This window comes from Colletotrichum higginsianum, chromosome 2 (genome assembly GCF_001672515.1).
Source record: "Colletotrichum higginsianum IMI 349063 chromosome 2, whole genome shotgun sequence".
Lineage (NCBI taxonomy): Eukaryota > Fungi > Ascomycota > Sordariomycetes > Glomerellales > Glomerellaceae > Colletotrichum > Colletotrichum higginsianum.
In genome coordinates, this window is record NC_030955.1 from 5,697,950 (window position 1) to 5,713,833 (window position 15,884).

General features: G+C 57.5%; 5 protein-coding genes across 5 annotated transcripts; all 5 read right to left on the minus strand.

The window, feature by feature from the left end:
- Positions 1-410: 410 nt before the first annotated feature.
- On the minus strand, positions 411-3,183 carry CH63R_03451 (Ariadne ring; the record flags this gene model as incomplete). Its single annotated transcript, XM_018298426.1, has 2 exons — positions 411-1,281; positions 1,382-3,183. 2 exons carry the CDS (start codon positions 3,181-3,183, stop codon positions 411-413), a joined length of 2,673 nt encoding a protein of 890 aa, XP_018163242.1.
- A 592-nt stretch (positions 3,184-3,775) lies between these two features.
- Positions 3,776-4,972, minus strand: CH63R_03452 (Aldo/keto reductase; the record flags this gene model as incomplete). Its single annotated transcript, XM_018298427.1, has 5 exons — positions 3,776-3,797; positions 3,901-4,047; positions 4,117-4,337; positions 4,435-4,872; positions 4,934-4,972. 5 exons carry the CDS (start codon positions 4,970-4,972, stop codon positions 3,776-3,778), a joined length of 867 nt encoding a protein of 288 aa, XP_018163243.1.
- Positions 4,973-5,786: 814 nt separating this feature from the next.
- Positions 5,787-6,428, minus strand: CH63R_03453 (uncharacterized protein; the record flags this gene model as incomplete). The annotated part of the gene is made up of 1 exon (XM_018298428.1): positions 5,787-6,428. The coding sequence occupies one exon, from the start codon at positions 6,426-6,428 to the stop codon at positions 5,787-5,789; it is 642 nt and encodes a 213-aa protein (XP_018163244.1).
- Positions 6,429-8,032: 1,604 nt separating this feature from the next.
- Positions 8,033-9,472, minus strand: CH63R_03454 (Integral membrane protein; the record flags this gene model as incomplete). Its single annotated transcript, XM_018298429.1, has 2 exons — positions 8,033-9,247; positions 9,368-9,472. The coding sequence occupies 2 exons, from the start codon at positions 9,470-9,472 to the stop codon at positions 8,033-8,035; spliced, it is 1,320 nt and encodes a 439-aa protein (XP_018163245.1).
- A 5,152-nt stretch (positions 9,473-14,624) lies between these two features.
- Positions 14,625-15,862, minus strand: CH63R_03455 (Fungal specific transcription factor domain-containing protein; the record flags this gene model as incomplete). Its single annotated transcript, XM_018298430.1, has 2 exons — positions 14,625-14,722; positions 14,812-15,862. 2 exons carry the CDS (start codon positions 15,860-15,862, stop codon positions 14,625-14,627), a joined length of 1,149 nt encoding a protein of 382 aa, XP_018163246.1.
- Positions 15,863-15,884: the final 22 nt, after the last annotated feature.

The following is a 15,884-nucleotide window of genomic DNA, read 5'->3' on the forward strand; positions in this document are numbered from 1 at the left end:
TAGATATGAGTCTCTTTTGTTAGTAATGCGGTCGAGTAAGAGAGTCATCAGGACAAAGAACCTGAGCAGCAGAAGGGGTTCGCAACACACACACACACACACACACACACACACACACACACACACATACATAATCCTGCTGGTCAGAGTAAATCTGCCTGCTATGGTTTACCTCGAATATAGAACTTGGGCAGTACAGCTATTTAGAAAGAACCAAGAGCAAACAGATGAGAAATAGGAACCATATGTTGGATGAGACTATCTTGCTCACTCTCCATAACAAATCTCAATGATCCATGTCTATTGATCTCTACATATCACACCAAGATAAGCTACGGGTTCTACGTGTAAGTCAACAACAACAACTCAGTTTATCCCCCCCCCTACGAATCACAGGCTTCGTAAGCCCTTCATAGATCGTACAGAGGATCTTCAGGAAATATGGACCCATGCTTCCTGTTCATGTGAGAGTAACACGCCTGACCGTTCGCAAACGTGTCCAGGCAGACCCAGCAGATGTGCGCCCCGCACCCGCCGCACGTCATGCGGTTGCACCCGGACGACTTCTGGATCGACGTCTTGCACCTGGGGCAGTCCTTGATCCCCAGCTCCGCCTTGGCCCTGTCGAACGCCTCCTCGCACCCGGAGGCGGCGTACCTGTACTCCGCGCACGACTGGCCCGCGTGAGGGTGATGGCACGCCGTGCACACGCTCTGGGCACAACCGGGACACGCAAACACCCCCGGACGGTCCGCCGGCGCCGCCCGGTAGACCAGGCCGCATTCCGCCGTCGGGCAGTAGCGGAACGTAAGGGGCTGCTTGGCGATGTACGACTTGGCGGACGAGGCGAGGACCTCCTCGAAGGCGAGGGACGGAAGGTGCTCTTCCAGCTCTAGAAGGTCGAAGACGGTATCGCAGGAGCCCTCGTCCGCCAGGCACCGCAGGTCGGAGCCGGCGTCGCCCGAGTCGGCGGACCGACAGAAGTTCTCGAAGCAGTCGCGGCAGGAGACGTGTCCGCAACGGGTCGTCAACGGGTCCCCGGCCTCGGTCCAGCACACGGAGCAGTCGATCCCCGGGCTCTCCTCGGTCCGCTTCTGCGCAGAAGCGGTCGTCTTCGTACTCTCCCGCCGCCCAGACATGATGTCCATGGCGAGGTCGTACGACGCCCGCGGGCCGATGACCTCGATTCTACTGGCTGTCGGCAGGACGCTTAGCATGACGTTCTCGGGGCCCAAGGCGTCCCTCAGGTCCTGGAAGCCGCCGTGGATGGCCCATCGGAAGCTATTCGCGTCAAGCGGGATGGAGTGCGAGGTCGACGGGCTGTCGCCAAAGGCTCGGAGCAGTGCGTCGCGCCTGGGCGACTTTGTCGGGCGTGCCGTACACTCTGACCTCTGTCTTGGACGGGAGACAATGGAAAGCGACCCGGAACGACTGCTCGATTTTCCGGAGAGCCTTTTCTGCCCCTGCTCGGTTACCAAAAGACGGGTTCCAGAAGGGCTTCGTCCCCTCTTTGTCGGTCACCGTCTGGCCGCGGAGGATGGTGTCGACCACCTTTTCGGCGGCGGCGAGGTCCCCGCGGTCCTCGCCTTCCAGCCGCAAGGAGATGTAGCCGTTCGTAGGCGGGAAGTGCTTGAATTGGATGTGTTTCTCGCTGGACGCAACCTTGGCCGCCTCGACGTCTCCCCACACGGCTTCAAAGACCTTGGTCGCCACTTTGTAGGTCGATGAATACACCAAGTTGACGTTGAGCTTGTCGGTCTCGTTGAAGGGCAGCCGGATGTTGTTGAGAATCTCCACTGCCTCCTTCGCGTCCGCCTCGTCGACGAATCGAGCCATGGCTTTGACCCGCTTCCCCGGAATCTCCATGTTGGCGGTCAGTTTCATCTCTAGAGAGCCGATCTTTGTCAAGAGCTTCTCGATCATGGCGAGCTGTCTCGCGCTGCACTCGTCCCCTAGCCGGTACGTCGTGCCTTCGAACCCTACGTCCCTTGGTCTGGCGTTCCTGGGAATTGTCCGTAGTATATCTTTATCATTAGCCTGGAGAGGCACTCGAAGCGTCAAAGTCCACTTTCGCGACTCCGAAGGGAACCGCCTTTGGTATCCTCGGCTTCCCCAGTATGGGCCTTCGACCTGGCCGAGTCGGCAAGAGACTGCAGAGCCGAGGTCTTTGTATGCTCCCGTAGAGAAGCCGTCAAAAACCTCCCTGGCCACTTCCTCCGAGTCAAACTTGAGCAGTGCCACTCGTAGCGGCTTGTGCCAAGAGCAGATGATCTTCCTGCAGTTGACACGGTGAGCGAAGCCGCCCGCACCGTTGGCGGCCGGCAACGCGAGGGCGAAGTCTTTCACGTCCAACAAGCCGTCGACTTTGGCCAGCTCGCCCGTCTCGTACTTGGCATAACGGGATTTGGCAAAGTTTGGGTCCTCGACCCTGACGTCCGCCGCGATGGTCGGGTTGTCCTGCCCATATGGTCGCACACGAACGCAATTCGGCGGCACTTCAAGCCCGAGGCGGCTGAGGACAAGGGAAACGTACCCTGAGCCGCTTCCAGCAGGGAGGTTCGTGATTCTCGCAGTGGAATAGTCCGAAGAGAGCGAGATATTCTCCACTGATGCCCCTGGCCCGAAGCTGATAGAAGCGCCGAATAGATCGCGAGTGCATCTTTCCATCGCTGGAATCTGGACCCTCATCAGTACTTCCAATGATGCAAACACATCTGCCTCATTAATTGAACACAAGCTGACCAACGTGTCTTCTGGGATGGTACTAATGTGTTGCGTGTCTCCAGTATGTAGATAGGGACAACCGTCTCCGTTTCGACAAATCCCCTTCGCAAAGAAGGAACAGGGAATCTGGGCCCGAGCATCGACCGGCAGTGTTTCCTCTGCCGCCGTTCCACTGGATGGCGGTGCTTGAGCGTGAGAAAATCCGCAGGTCTCGCCCTTGTTGCATTGGCCACGAAGGAAGAACCTGCAGGGTAGTGGCATTGCCTGCTCCGTCAGAGCCCTCATGAAGGGCCTTGGAGGAGGGTCTACTCGGGCTCTGGGCGCAGATTCGACGTTCTCGTGAACGAAAAGACATTCGTCGCCTGCTCGACAGATGCCCCGGGCGTGGAAGCGGCACACGGTGGCCGGGTTGCGTGAAGGCACGGCCGCTGGCGGCCTGATGCCGAGTTGACGGTTCATTTCTTGGGCCGAATTCTCAAGCGTCCAGGTGTCCTGACATTCGGTATGAGACGGCTTCTTCAGTCTTGAATCAACCTACTGATGTCTGTTATGGCAGGGAGCCTGTTGATGTCAGGACTGAGAGGATGTGGACGCTGAAGCAGCAGGGCCGAATGCTGCTTGTGGAAGGGTGAAGAGGGGTAGCTTTCGAACGTGCCAGTCAGGCCAATAAAAGGTGCCTAGGTGTGCTTTTGGCTCAAGGACGAACGTACAAGCAGTAGGCTGATGATTATTGGCAGGTGATTTTCTGTTTGTACACGTAGGGGGCCGGCCAACACTGGGGTCATAGTCAGGGTTTATGAGCACTGTGGTAGGCCATGAAGGACCTTTGACCGCGTCTGCCTACCAAGGCATCGTAAGACTCTAGGCTTCAATTGAATCCAATACAAGCAGAGCAATGGCAGGGGTCAATAGAATCAGTTCACACATCTCCAGGTGAAAGCATCAAAAGCACAGCGGCGCCGGGGATCGCAACAGAGACATTACAAGGTTCGGTTTATATACGCTTGCTTGGGATCTTAAACACCCTCTCTCTAGGCATCTCACTATCGCTTCAAGGCGCCTCGGTCGGGTCCCTGGGACTCTCTGTCAGCTCTGAAAGATACCTCTAATGTGAAATTTGCGGCCACTGGCAAGAGGAAAACATGGAGGAAAAGAATACGGGCTTCAGTAACTTACCAGTCGGTAACCAGGTGCTCATCCAGCGCGTCCATGGCAGCCAAATCCTCCTTGGAGATCTCAAAGCCCGAGACATTGGCGTTCTCGATCAGGCGCTCCTGGCGCACGCTCTTGGGGAGGGTGATCATGTTGTGGTCCAGCGACCAGCTACATTCGCACCATTGTCAGCTTTCTGTGTAGACGGACGGATGTGGACTCGAGAACGAAAGGACCTACCGGACGAAGAGCTGGGCCGGGGTGCAGCCGTACTTCTTGGCCAGCTCGAGGATCTTGGGGTGCTTCATGCGCATGCCGCGGGCCAGCGGCGCGTAGGCCTCGATGGCGATGCCGTGCTTGGCGCACGTCTCCCTGATGTGCGTCTGGGTGTTGAAGGGGTGGACCTCGATCTGGTTGATGACGGGGGCGATGCGCGGCTTCGAGGCCACGAGCTCCTCGATCTAAACGAAAAAAAAAGGATAACTGTTAGAGCCTCACCGGTTCTGCCCACCCTCCCCTGGGGGGGCCGTTTTCAGAAGAATTAAAAGACAAACTCACGTGGGCAACACCGTAGTTGCTGACGCCGCCCATGCACACCTCGCCGGCGTCGATGGCGTCCTCGACGGCCCTCCAGCTCGTCAGGCGCGCCTCCTTTCCGCCGTAGGGGCTGTGCAGCAGGAACAGGTCGACGTAGCCGAGCCCGGAGACGTCGACGGACTGCTTGATGGAGCGGCGCACGGCGTCGTACGAGGCGCTGCTGCTCGCGAGCTTGGTCGTGTAAAAGAGGTCCTCGCGCGTCAGGCCCTGGGCGTTTTCGCCGCTCGCCAGAAAGTCGCGGATCGCCTTGCCCGCCTCGCGCTCGTTGTGGTACATCTGCGCGCAGTCGAAGCCGCGGTAGCCGGCGGCCAGGGCCCAGGGGACCGACTTTGTCACCTCGCGGCCGGACATCATGTACAGGCCCAGCTGGATCTGGGGGATCGTCTTGCCATTTGCAAGCTGGAAGGGGAGGGGCGGTGGTTAGCCCTCCGGGGGGTTGATCTCGGAGGAAGACACTCACAGTAAGCCGGGTAGCCAGCGTGTACTTGTTGGGAGACATCTTGAGTGAGTGATGGTGCGTGTTGTTTCTTGCAGCTTTCGAGATCCTGCGAGCACAGTTGAGTGAGAGGAGTGAGGTGTGTTCGAGAGCGAGTTTTCCGCGTTCAAAGAGGAGGCAGAGAAGCAGAGAAGACGTGAACATGGTCCGAGGTTGCGGGCTGACTCCGCCGTGACATCACGCTGGAAATGAGGGGCGCCGGTGGGGGTTCCTCGCCCCGCCCCGCCGGTTTCGGTCTCCGAAAGCCTGTTATGGGATCTCCGGCCGCCGCCATCACCTCGGACTTGGTCGGGGGGAACCTGGTTGAACGAACTCGCCTGCTAATAGTCATCGACTTGGTCTGTTGCTTTGTTCAATATTCTTTTTGGGTCTAATCTGTGTTGCAGACCTCCATTTCTCCTTTTCCAACTATAAGTCTATGATCATCTCCCATGCCCAAAGTCTATCTACGTTATGGCCAGCATAAGAGTATTGCTTTTCCAGCCAAGTTTGCCATTCCAAGAAATTCCTCATTCTCGAAACCAGATTCCGATTCCTTCCAGCTTTTTTCTTCCTCGATGAGCAATAAATCGCGGCTCTGTCGGCCTGAAGTCACGAAACCACTCCTCCATACCTCTGGTATCTCAACAGCCTCTTGAAATCCGGTATGTGACCCTCACCTACGCTTCCTCATGCTCTTGAAACAGAATAGGATACCACACGCCCGTCGAACATTTCTTCCGAACTCCACTACAACACAGCCCGCTCAAACCCGACTTACCTCTCCTGATACCCAGCTCGACCGGGCCAATACATTGCAGAAGGGAGCGAGAGGAACTCACCGTCGAGCCTCAAACAGCTCGCCAAACACATCCGTCCAAGCCACCCCCCTCGCCCTCAGCATGCCGAACCACTCCTCCAGCAGGTCGTGCAGGTGACGGATGTTTGCCCGCCGCCAGTGCGCCCGCCCGGCCGCCCGGCGAGCCTTGCCCGTGCCCTGCCACGCCCGCGTGTAGAGGTGGACGATCCACATGACGTCGAGCGAGCACAGCCCGACCGCCTCCGCCGTGGGGCCGAGGTGGTCGAGAACCCGGTCGAAAAACTCCCCCCAGAATGCCGCTGCTGAGCCTGCGGCGGGTGGGTTTTCCCCTGCCGAGTCGGCGGCGCCGGCAGACCGCGGAGAATACGGAGCGGTGCTGAAGGCCGTGGGGACGCCTGGACCCCGACGAAAGACCTGGACGCAGTAGTCGAACACATCGACGAGTCTGTGTGCGACGCGGTCAAAGGGCTCCAGCAGTTCGTAGTACTCGCCGTACGACATGCCGAGGTCGAAGTCTGCGGGCTGTAGGAACCGGAGGGCCGCCGAGTGCGCCTGCGGAATCAGGGCTGGCACGTCGTCGAAGACGAGGCCCGGGATGCGCAGGTAGTTCTGCGGCTGGACATCCTCGTCAGTGGTTGTCGGGGTGTTGTGGTCAATCATTGTTAGCAGTCTGTTTGTAAGTCTATATGTCTGTTCTGTAATGCTGAGATGAGAGATTGTGAGATGTGGCGAGCTGTAGAAGACGCTGGGCTCGAATACCAGCCGACCCAAAGGCGCTATATACTGCGGACTCCGGGGCCCATGGTAAACAGCTTTATTGACCAAGAAACAATGAGGCAGTTTGACAGCCCGTTGTTCGCCGCCAGAGAATGCAGCGAGGCAAAGCAACAACCACTGACAAAGACGTAGTTTTCTAGGACGAGAAACTATGGACGGGAGTCAGGGAACAATGAGCTCCAAAGCGTAGTGAACAATGCCCCGTGGTCTCTCTCTCTCTCTCTCTCTCTCTCTGGAGCGGTATTCAGGGGACGTGGAACTGGTTGTGCACGTGATTGATGCGAGCGCAGCAAAACACCAGGGGTGGCGACCACACGTGGTGTTGGGCAAAGACACGATAGGCCGGCCATCGAAACCACGCGCCCGTCCACGACCGCCAGCGCAATCAGCATCTTTTTGAACCCCTTATCTAGAAGACGTGGCCCGACATCGAGGAGCATGAGGCGGCAATCATTCAAAAGTCTGCAAACCCGGCGTCGGCCTACCGTACGACCACAGCTTGCGCCGGAGCAGCCAGTACCAGGCGGCAACCATAATGTGCGTCTCCGGATCATGCATGGGCACCGTCGACAGTCCGGTTCAACAGGCTCTTCCATGTACGCATCGCACCAATACCAGCCAATGTTGCGTCGATCATGCCACTCGTTCTGATCTTGCCCGGAGCCGGAGCCGGCTCCGGGCCTGGCGCAGACCGGAGTCTCCGGCAGCGCGCTCGGGACTAGCTAGATCGGTATTAAAAGTCAGTTCAGACACTACTGACGATTAATACTAATTTAATCACTGACTGACACTAAAGGGGCAAGAAAAAATGCCGATGGTCTCGGTTGCATAGAATAGACACCCACGAGAAGGGCCCATCTCTGCCAAACGGGGCCCGCGGGAATCATCGACGACCCAATGCTTCCGCGATTTCTGACAGGACGCCGAGTCGCCCAATACATCCCTGGCCACGCCATCCATGGCCGCCGCATTGCGCATCCACCCGCAGCAAACACTAACAGTAGGGATGGGCGGGTACGGGTATCTCGGCTTGGCAAGATGAAGCCGAACAGCCGAATCTGTAGCGTTGTTTTCATATGTATGGTTACACCCTCCGCGCGCCATAACAGCGAACAGACCCAAAGAATGCCCCCCGGCATCCCTAAACAGACACGATTAGCTAGGCCAGGGACGGCCAGATCCACCGGATACGAACCTGTAATGAGACACCAAAGGCTTAAAATACGGCACGGCCGAGGCGGAGCATGCATTGGAAGCTTGTCCATCGAACTGCAAAGATTTCTTATTAAGAGGGCTAACGTCGCAAACAAATTTCGGCCTCTGGTGCTGAGATTAGGGAGGCCATCGTTATCCTTTCCCAACGCCTCTACCATGCTTTGGAAAACAAGAACCACATAAGCTAGAGAGGGGGAAACTCTTTTATTTCAACATGGTCTGACACACATTGTTCCTCGTCGCTCCGACATCTACCATACAACAGCAATCTTCTACCGCACGGCAATGTTCTTCATGCGGCCGGTCGTCGGTACGGGCTTCTCGAGCCTCCAGGCCCAGAGCAGCATATCCTCGGCGGGCAGGAACACTAGCAGGGCGCGGTTGCAAAGGTACGCCATCAGCGCGCAAAAGGTGGCGACGAAGGCGTCCAGGAGGTAGTGGTTGGCCGTCCCGACAATGGTCAAGAGAATCCAACTCGGGTAGAAGATGCCGAACGCGAACATGAACCAGCTCTTCCAGCGCTTGCGGTTCTCCTGGATCTCCTTGAGCTCGACGTCATCGATATCGAGCGACTTGTCCAAGTCGTTCTTGAGCAGGTAGTTGCGCAAGCGACCAAACAAAAGGTTGAGGATGGCTGAGTCGGCAACGAAGACGCAGCCGATGGCGAAGGCGTAGCCAAAGTGCATGCTCGGCATGGCGGCCAGCTTGTTGACGAACTTCCCGCTCATCCAGACGCTCTCGGCGTTCTCAAGGTTGACCGTGTCGACGAAGCCATACTCGGAAGGCATCAGGCGCGGGGGCGCACAGGGGTAGAAAATGAAGATGAGGAAGGCACACATGTTCAGCAGGGTCATGGTGCGGCGCACGGTACAAAAACGAGCGTGGGTGGGCGCCATGGTATAGTAGTATGCGATGAAGCCGACGGTGCCTGGGATGTGGATGAGGGAGTAGCCGCGGTTCAGAACTGTCAGCCAGATGCCACGGAAGTCGCCAACCTGGGCGCCCTCGAGGAACCAGTGGGAGACGCGCCACTCAACCCAGCGCTCAGGGCCAGTCCTGGTGCCCTCGCCAAAGAACTTGGCCTCGGTCTCGAGCAGGAACAGGCCGTGTTCCTGGGCGACGTCCCAGACGGCCTTCCGGCTGCCGTAGAAGCTCTGGGCCAGGGTGGCGGTCATGCGGTAGAAGAAGAAGGAGATGGCCCAGTAGAACATTTCGATGAGGAAGGGGAACTTTTGCAGGATCCTCGAGTGGACGTGCCTCGCAAAACGGCTCGAGTTGGGTGTCTTGACGCGGAAGCAGCCAAAGATGGTGCGGTATTTGGGCGGGTAGGCATCGGTGCGGATGGGTTCGTACGAGTCGTCCGAGATGCGGGGAGAGTCTCCGCGCTCCTCAAAGAGAGGCTCGTATGTGGCATTGCCGCGGCGAAGGATCGAGTAGTTCTTGCGGCGGCTGACGTACAGGCCGATCAACATGATGGAAACAATAAGCTAGGGGGCGGTGGTGTTAGCCTCGGGGATCAGAATCCGTGCCGCGCGGCCTTGCGGGTGGTGGGTAGGTGACTAGCCGGCTGACTGTCTGTATAGGTGTAGTAGAGAGAGATTCCTTACGATGGGCTCTACCCAATCCGGGGTTCTCCATGTGTGCACCGCTTTCCATCCGCCCTCAGGGGTGCCGTATGGCAGCTTGCCGCTAGGAGGCTTGACGTCGGCCATGATGTAGGATGGGGGTCGTCTCGCGGCGTCGTGGTCTGTCTGATACTTGCTTGCTTGCTTGCTTGCGAGAAGTGGGTGAAAGGTATCAAGGGTTCCTCAAGACGGTCTGCACAGCGAGCGCAGTACAAGGTGTGGCCAAGCCCAATTCAGTCGCAATTCAGTCGGTCCAGTTCGGTTCTGATCGGTCTCGGGTTCGATGGAACGTGTCAAGGCCGGAAGTCGTCGATGAAGAAGGGGGCTTCGTCGTCGCTGGGGGGTGCGTTCAGAGTTGTTGAGGTTTGGTGGGCGTCGTCGGTGCTCGTCGAGGTACTCAGTCGTCTACTGTCGCGTGGTATGCCCGGGAGAAAAGAAACACAACGGTGCGCACAGTGGGCGGTGAAGACTACACTTGGCGGACGGCTTCGAGCAGAGGACGATAGATACAGGCTGAGTCGAGGGGGCCTTGGCGATGCGACACGACGAGTCGAGTGGACGGAGTGGAGGGAGAGAGGGAGGGGGAGAGAAGGAGAGAGAGACAGAGAGGGAGACAAGGCGGAGTTGAAGGCCAAGAGGAAAGAGAAAGAGAAAAAGGAGACGGAGGGACAGAACAGTAAGCAAGAGCAAAAGACGACGAGTCTACAGAGTACACGGCGTCGGGAGATGTGAATTGTGGACTGCGGACTGGACACTGGACACTACCTAGACAATGGACACCATTCGACACTGGACTCTCGACTCTCTAGACTCAGGAGCGACCCACGGGGAATGAGATGTGCCCGAAAGGGTGACAAGAGTGGGCTCCGCCGTTCATTTTAACGAATGGGCCAGTTTCCCACCCAGTGTTGTTTTTTTTGCATGAGGAAAAGGGCCCAGTGCCCATCATCAGGCTGGGTTGTCCAGTGAGCAGTCAATGGACACTGAGTCGCAGTGACGGCGGGCGTAAAGGTGGGTGCTTTGCCAAGACTTTTGGTGTTTCTTGTCCCTTTGCGCAATATCCCTGCCCACCGTGGGAGATGGCGGACTGTGGGACACGAAATACCTCTGCCGCCGGCGCAGAAGAGCGCAATTGCTCTTGTCACTGTGGTCACGGGGGTTCTGCTTGGTCTTGGCCCCTGCCTGGACTAACGCGAGGAAGGTGTTGCTGCTGCTGCTGCTAAACTGCTGCTGCTGCTTCCTTCCCACAGAGGCTCAGACTCGCGTGCAGCTTGTGGGGGAGGTACGAGAGGCAGGTACAGTAGGTGCTGAGTACGTACCCTTTTCCCTCTGTTTTGGCAGTTTTAGGAAAGTGATCATGTGGGGAGAAGGATTGGAGGTAGGTGCAAATCTTGAAGGGAAGGGAGCAACCCGTCTGTCTGACAGACACAAAATTGACTTTGCGAAGGCACACTCGATCGCGACTTCTGAATCCATCGACAGCCATGGCAGGAAACAAACTAACTCTCTGGTTGCTCGAGTTCCTGGCTCATCGTCTTGCCGTTTGGTATCTGTCCTATCCATGTTCTGTATGACTAAGGTACATCGTACCCAGGAATGAAGCAAGAGGCATGTTCCTCCTCCCCCTCTCTTGGTCGATGGCCCAACATGCCCCGTAAGAGACACGCGGCTTGGCGTCCTCCTCGTCTCCTTCCTTGTCTGCCTCCTCCCACATCCCACATCCCATGCGCATGGCCGTCCATCGATCCCATCCCGTCCAATCCCATTCAATCCCATCCCATCCCGTCCCGTCCCATCAAACCTCATCCAGCCATCCCATCGCGCGCCTTCCCTCCCATCTCGACCCCTTTCCCTTGTCTTGTTTTCCTCTTCCAACACCGGTTTCGCCGCCCCAACATCTTGGCCAACTCTGTTCTGGTCTGTCATTCTTTTCTTAGCACCAGTTCCTGCTGAAGAAACTTGATTCGCAGAGCAATGCCTCAAGACAGCGCCTCGCGACTCCCCCCCACGACGGTAACAGTCCAGTCCAGCCCAGTCCAGTCCTGCCCTCTACGAATCGATTGAGGGTCGTCCACGGCACCACTCGCTTGAAAGCTTTGCAGTCCACCGCCAATACCAATGCCAATGCCACTGCCAAAGCGCTTGGCCACTTTGGGCACAGATGATATCACCGACCAATTTCAAAGCCCTGCTTCAACGAAACGACGCTACGCATTTGCTCCGAATCCCGCCAACCGCTAGCTTCGTAGGGGCAAGCGTAGGCCATCGGCCTCCTCCCAGTTCAACCAAAAGCAATCCAACACTGTGTGTCCCCTGCGAGGTGCGAGCTACGAGCTACGAGGGGCGAGTGCCAGCCGAGGAGAGCCCGTCAAGCCCCGCGCTGCGCTGCCATTCCATCTTCTAGTTGTCTTTGCTAGTCGTCTTGGCGTCGCTTGACGCTCGAGGCCATCGCCGCCAGGAGAAACAAACTTTTGGCGCCGTCCTACCTGCTTTCCCTGCTTGTCCTTGTGCAGTTTCAACCGCTCAGCCCTTACTCCCTAAGTACCTGTAGTGTGCCTAGTCAAAGGCGCCCTACGAGCCTAGGGTGGGAGGCAAAAGGCAAAAGGCAGCCTTCGGACTTCCAGTCTATCGAACCCATCATAACAAGCCAACGCATTAGGCCATGGGCTGTCAAGCTTTTGAGGGGTCCCTCGGTGGTCGCTGGGCTGGGGTTGGCGACCACAGCTGAAGGAACCTTGACTGAGTCGTCCACCACCGCCGACCAAGGATCGGCATAGTCAGCTGCGACCCTTGAGCAGTAGTGGGTGCTAGCTAGTCTTACCCGTCTGACCCTCTCTCACCGATAGTCCGTTGTTTGTCTTTCTGCAGAGCCTGTCATAGCATCCATCCGTCAGCGTCTGCCTCTCAACTCATACGATGTAAGTTGCATCTCACAGTTCACGGCATGCGACCTCTTGGCTTGCGATTCACACCGGGTACACGAGGCCGCCAACTGTCGCCTCGTCTCAAGTTCTGGACCTAACAACCATGTTCCATTTTCGATACATACAGTTTATACGGATAGTTTATCCGGGTATTTCCAAACAAGTGACATCGGAGGGTGAGGAACGGCCGCGAGAGCCCAGACAACCTTTGTATGGACAGACGCAATGGTTTCTGACCGGCATTCATCCGGCTTGGCGTTGCCGACTGCTGCTTTCCAGCTCGACGTGAACCCACGCAATGAAACCATGCTTCACCCCCATTGAACCAGTACAATACGCGGATGCCCGTTGGCGGTCCCCGTTTCTCCAGTCGGGCCTTGGGACTCACTCGCTCGCTTCCGCGGGTTCTTCACCAATGCCAGCTGCTGCTCCTAAACCCGACGAGTTGGAATTGTGGATACGGAAAGCTTGGTGCGTATCCGTACCAGGCTGCAAATACCAAACTGTTACTGTCCATCTCCTGGTTGTGGCTCTCGTCGTCACTTGGCTCACGATTTGGATTCTTCTACTGGCGCCACCCTTCCTCGACTTGACTATTTCGATTGTCAGCGTCAAACAAGACCCAAAAGCCCACACCCTCCCTGCCATGGTTCAAACATAAACACGAGGCACTGGTCGACCCCAGATTGAACCCGCCTGCTCGGAATATGGCTGAACGCCAACGCCTGTGTGGTTGAAAGCTCACTGTCGGGGTTAGGTCCCAGTTGGGGCTCGGACGAAGGACCAACCAAGATAGGCATCGTGGCGTTTTTTCAGTACATGTCCAAGATGGACGCTGTGCCCTGTGACTCTCTACATGCCAGGCATTTGAGCCAGTTCGAGCGACAATGCTCCCTGGCTGCGCGGAAGGAATCGCCACGGCAGATGCGGTTCATTCAGAAGGTGATGGATCATCATCCTATCTCGGCGCAACATCACCGGGCTCTCTCTTTCCAGATATACTGGTAACTATCCCGATGTCATCGTGCTGCTGTTCGATTCAAGTCTGCCCTGGCAAAGATGCAATACCAGTTATTTCGCGATGCTTGCAGAATCGGGGTTGGTTGACCCGCTACCATCACGTCACTCACTGGCAGCCAAAGGACAACGATCGATCTTAGCACAGTCCTCTGGGAATGGCGCTCATTGGGGTTTCGAAATGCGTCGGCTACCCATCCTCTGACACAGGTGCTGTCGAAACTCGGGCTCAGCCTTGAAGGGTCTACCCTGGCTTCTCTCACCTTGCCACGACGTTGGAACCCCATTGATGACTACGCCCGCGTCTAAGCCTGGGGGCGGAGCATTTGTGACTTTGGAGGGAGCAGTCTTCGCCCGGACCCTACAGGCAATTGACACTAGAGCCACACTTCCGGTCTTCCTTCGCCCGGCTTGCGCTGGCTGATCTCCGACTTTTCGCCGCCGGTCGTGAGGACAACCAGCACCAACTCTTCTCGACGTTGCCGAATGGATTTTCGTCCTGTACTTGGTGAGGCGCACATGAGAGCAACGCTCGGCGAGGAGCCGAGAGTAATGCAAAGGTTATAAATCTGGCCACTGTGCCGGTTGAGACAGACGCTGCAAATGGCCACTCCAGTAGTGTAGCGCCACCACTCATCCAGAAGCGAGACCACGCACATGTGTTGTCATCATCACGGCAGCAAGTAAGCAGCAAGTACATCGCCCTGATGCGGGCCAAGAATGGCTTCGTCCTACGGTTACAGCAAAATGAACCAACCCGCTCCTCCTCCGGTCCTACCAAACGCATGAGGCCGAACGACCGAAAGGAGAGCCCGGCGGACGACGAACGACCTTTTCAATCGTGACGGCGTTGAAAACATGATTAAAAACACCATATATATGACAACCTCGACAGCATCCTCTCCGGAAGGGGGAGCTGTCAAAAGGGGGGGAAAGGGCAAAGTTGCAAGGGCGCCTGAGGAATCGATGAGATGAACAAAACGGCATTTCGACCAGCAGAAGCATAAACCGGCCCGACGACCTTCATCCCTCGCCTTCGCCTTCGCCGCTCCTTTCCATTTTCCTCGAAATAACAAAAGGGCTTAGAATCCACCCTTGGAAAATCAAACAAAAAGCGCCGGTCCATGTTCCCGATGAGTCAGTGCTGCGTCAAAAAGTGAACGATTCTTCCGAAAGTCCTGGGGTTTCCAGGTTATCCAGATGGGAGATTCCACGGTTCAAGATTGGGGGGATTTTTTCTTCCCTCCGCTTCTTGATATATCTCTTTCTTTCTTCGTCTTTGGTTGGGACGTTTCCCGTCAAAAATAGTATTGTTGCTGGGGCTGACCTGGCGGGGGCTGGGCGACAAAGTCAAAGTTCATGGTATCGACGCCGGTGTTCCAGGGGTCGGGAGATTCTACAAAAGAGGGTCCGGTCAGTCAGTATTTCCGTCTTCTTCCATCGTATCCCACGCGGGGAGGGTGTGTCTGTCCTGCGGTTACTCACCCCACCAGATCGATTCGTAGAGGTCCATCGGTGACATGTACGTCGAGGGGTCCAGGTTGGCAATGTTGTCCATGCTGACGGGCGGGTATCCCATACTTGGTCTCATTATTAGCGACTGCGAATCGGGTGACGGGGGAACGAGACCATACTTGGGCGTGTACTCGGCCGCCAGCGTGGTTCCGTTCTGCATCTCGGCCATGGCGAGGGCGGCATCCTGGTGCGGGTCGAGGCCGAAGCCCTTGCCGACACCGCCGCCGTCGGCTCCGCCGTTGACGTTGTTGGCCATTGGGCCCATGAGCATCGGCGGCAGCGGCGTCCTCGCGCCGCTCCCCGTGCCGCTCGAGTCGGTGCCCTTCAGCTGCGACGTGCCCATGATGGTGCCGTGCTCGTAGATGTTGCGCAGCGCCGTCAGCGCCCTCCACAGCGGACCCGACAGCTCAATGTCCTTGTCCGTCTTGGGGATGTGCGCCGACGGCGACGTGGCCTCCTTGGCGGCCGTCGCCGACAGCGCGGCGATGAGGTCGCCCTGCAGCTGGCGGACCTCGGGGCTGTTCTTGGTCTCGCCCAGGATGCCGAGGAGCAGCGCCGACGACAGGCCGTGGTAGGTGAAGGCCCAGCTGCGCGTCGGGATGACGGAGAGCTGGTGCATGGCGAGGAACATGCGCACCGTCTCGGCGAGGTTGTGCTGGCACTTTTCCGACAGGTGGCGCTTCTGCTCGGGCGTGAGCTTGGTGCAGTCCCGCCGCAGCGCCGGCCGGCAGCAGACGGAGATGACGAAGGAGGTGTGCAGGCGCACGGCGTAGTGCTGGAGGCGGTCGACGGCCCGCTTGCACTGCTCCTTGATGCGGATGTTGGGGGCCACCATGTTGCGCAGGTTTTCGACGGCCTCGCAGTTCTCCACCATCTGCTCGTAGCTCACGGATGTCGCGACGTCCGGGTTGAGGCGGCGCGAGATGATTTCGCAGAGGTGGTACATGGTGTCGAGGTAGCCGTACTCGCCGGCTATGGTGTGTTGCACCGTCGGGATCGGACAACAGGGGATGTTGGTCATGGGGGGTCTTTGGTCACGCCGC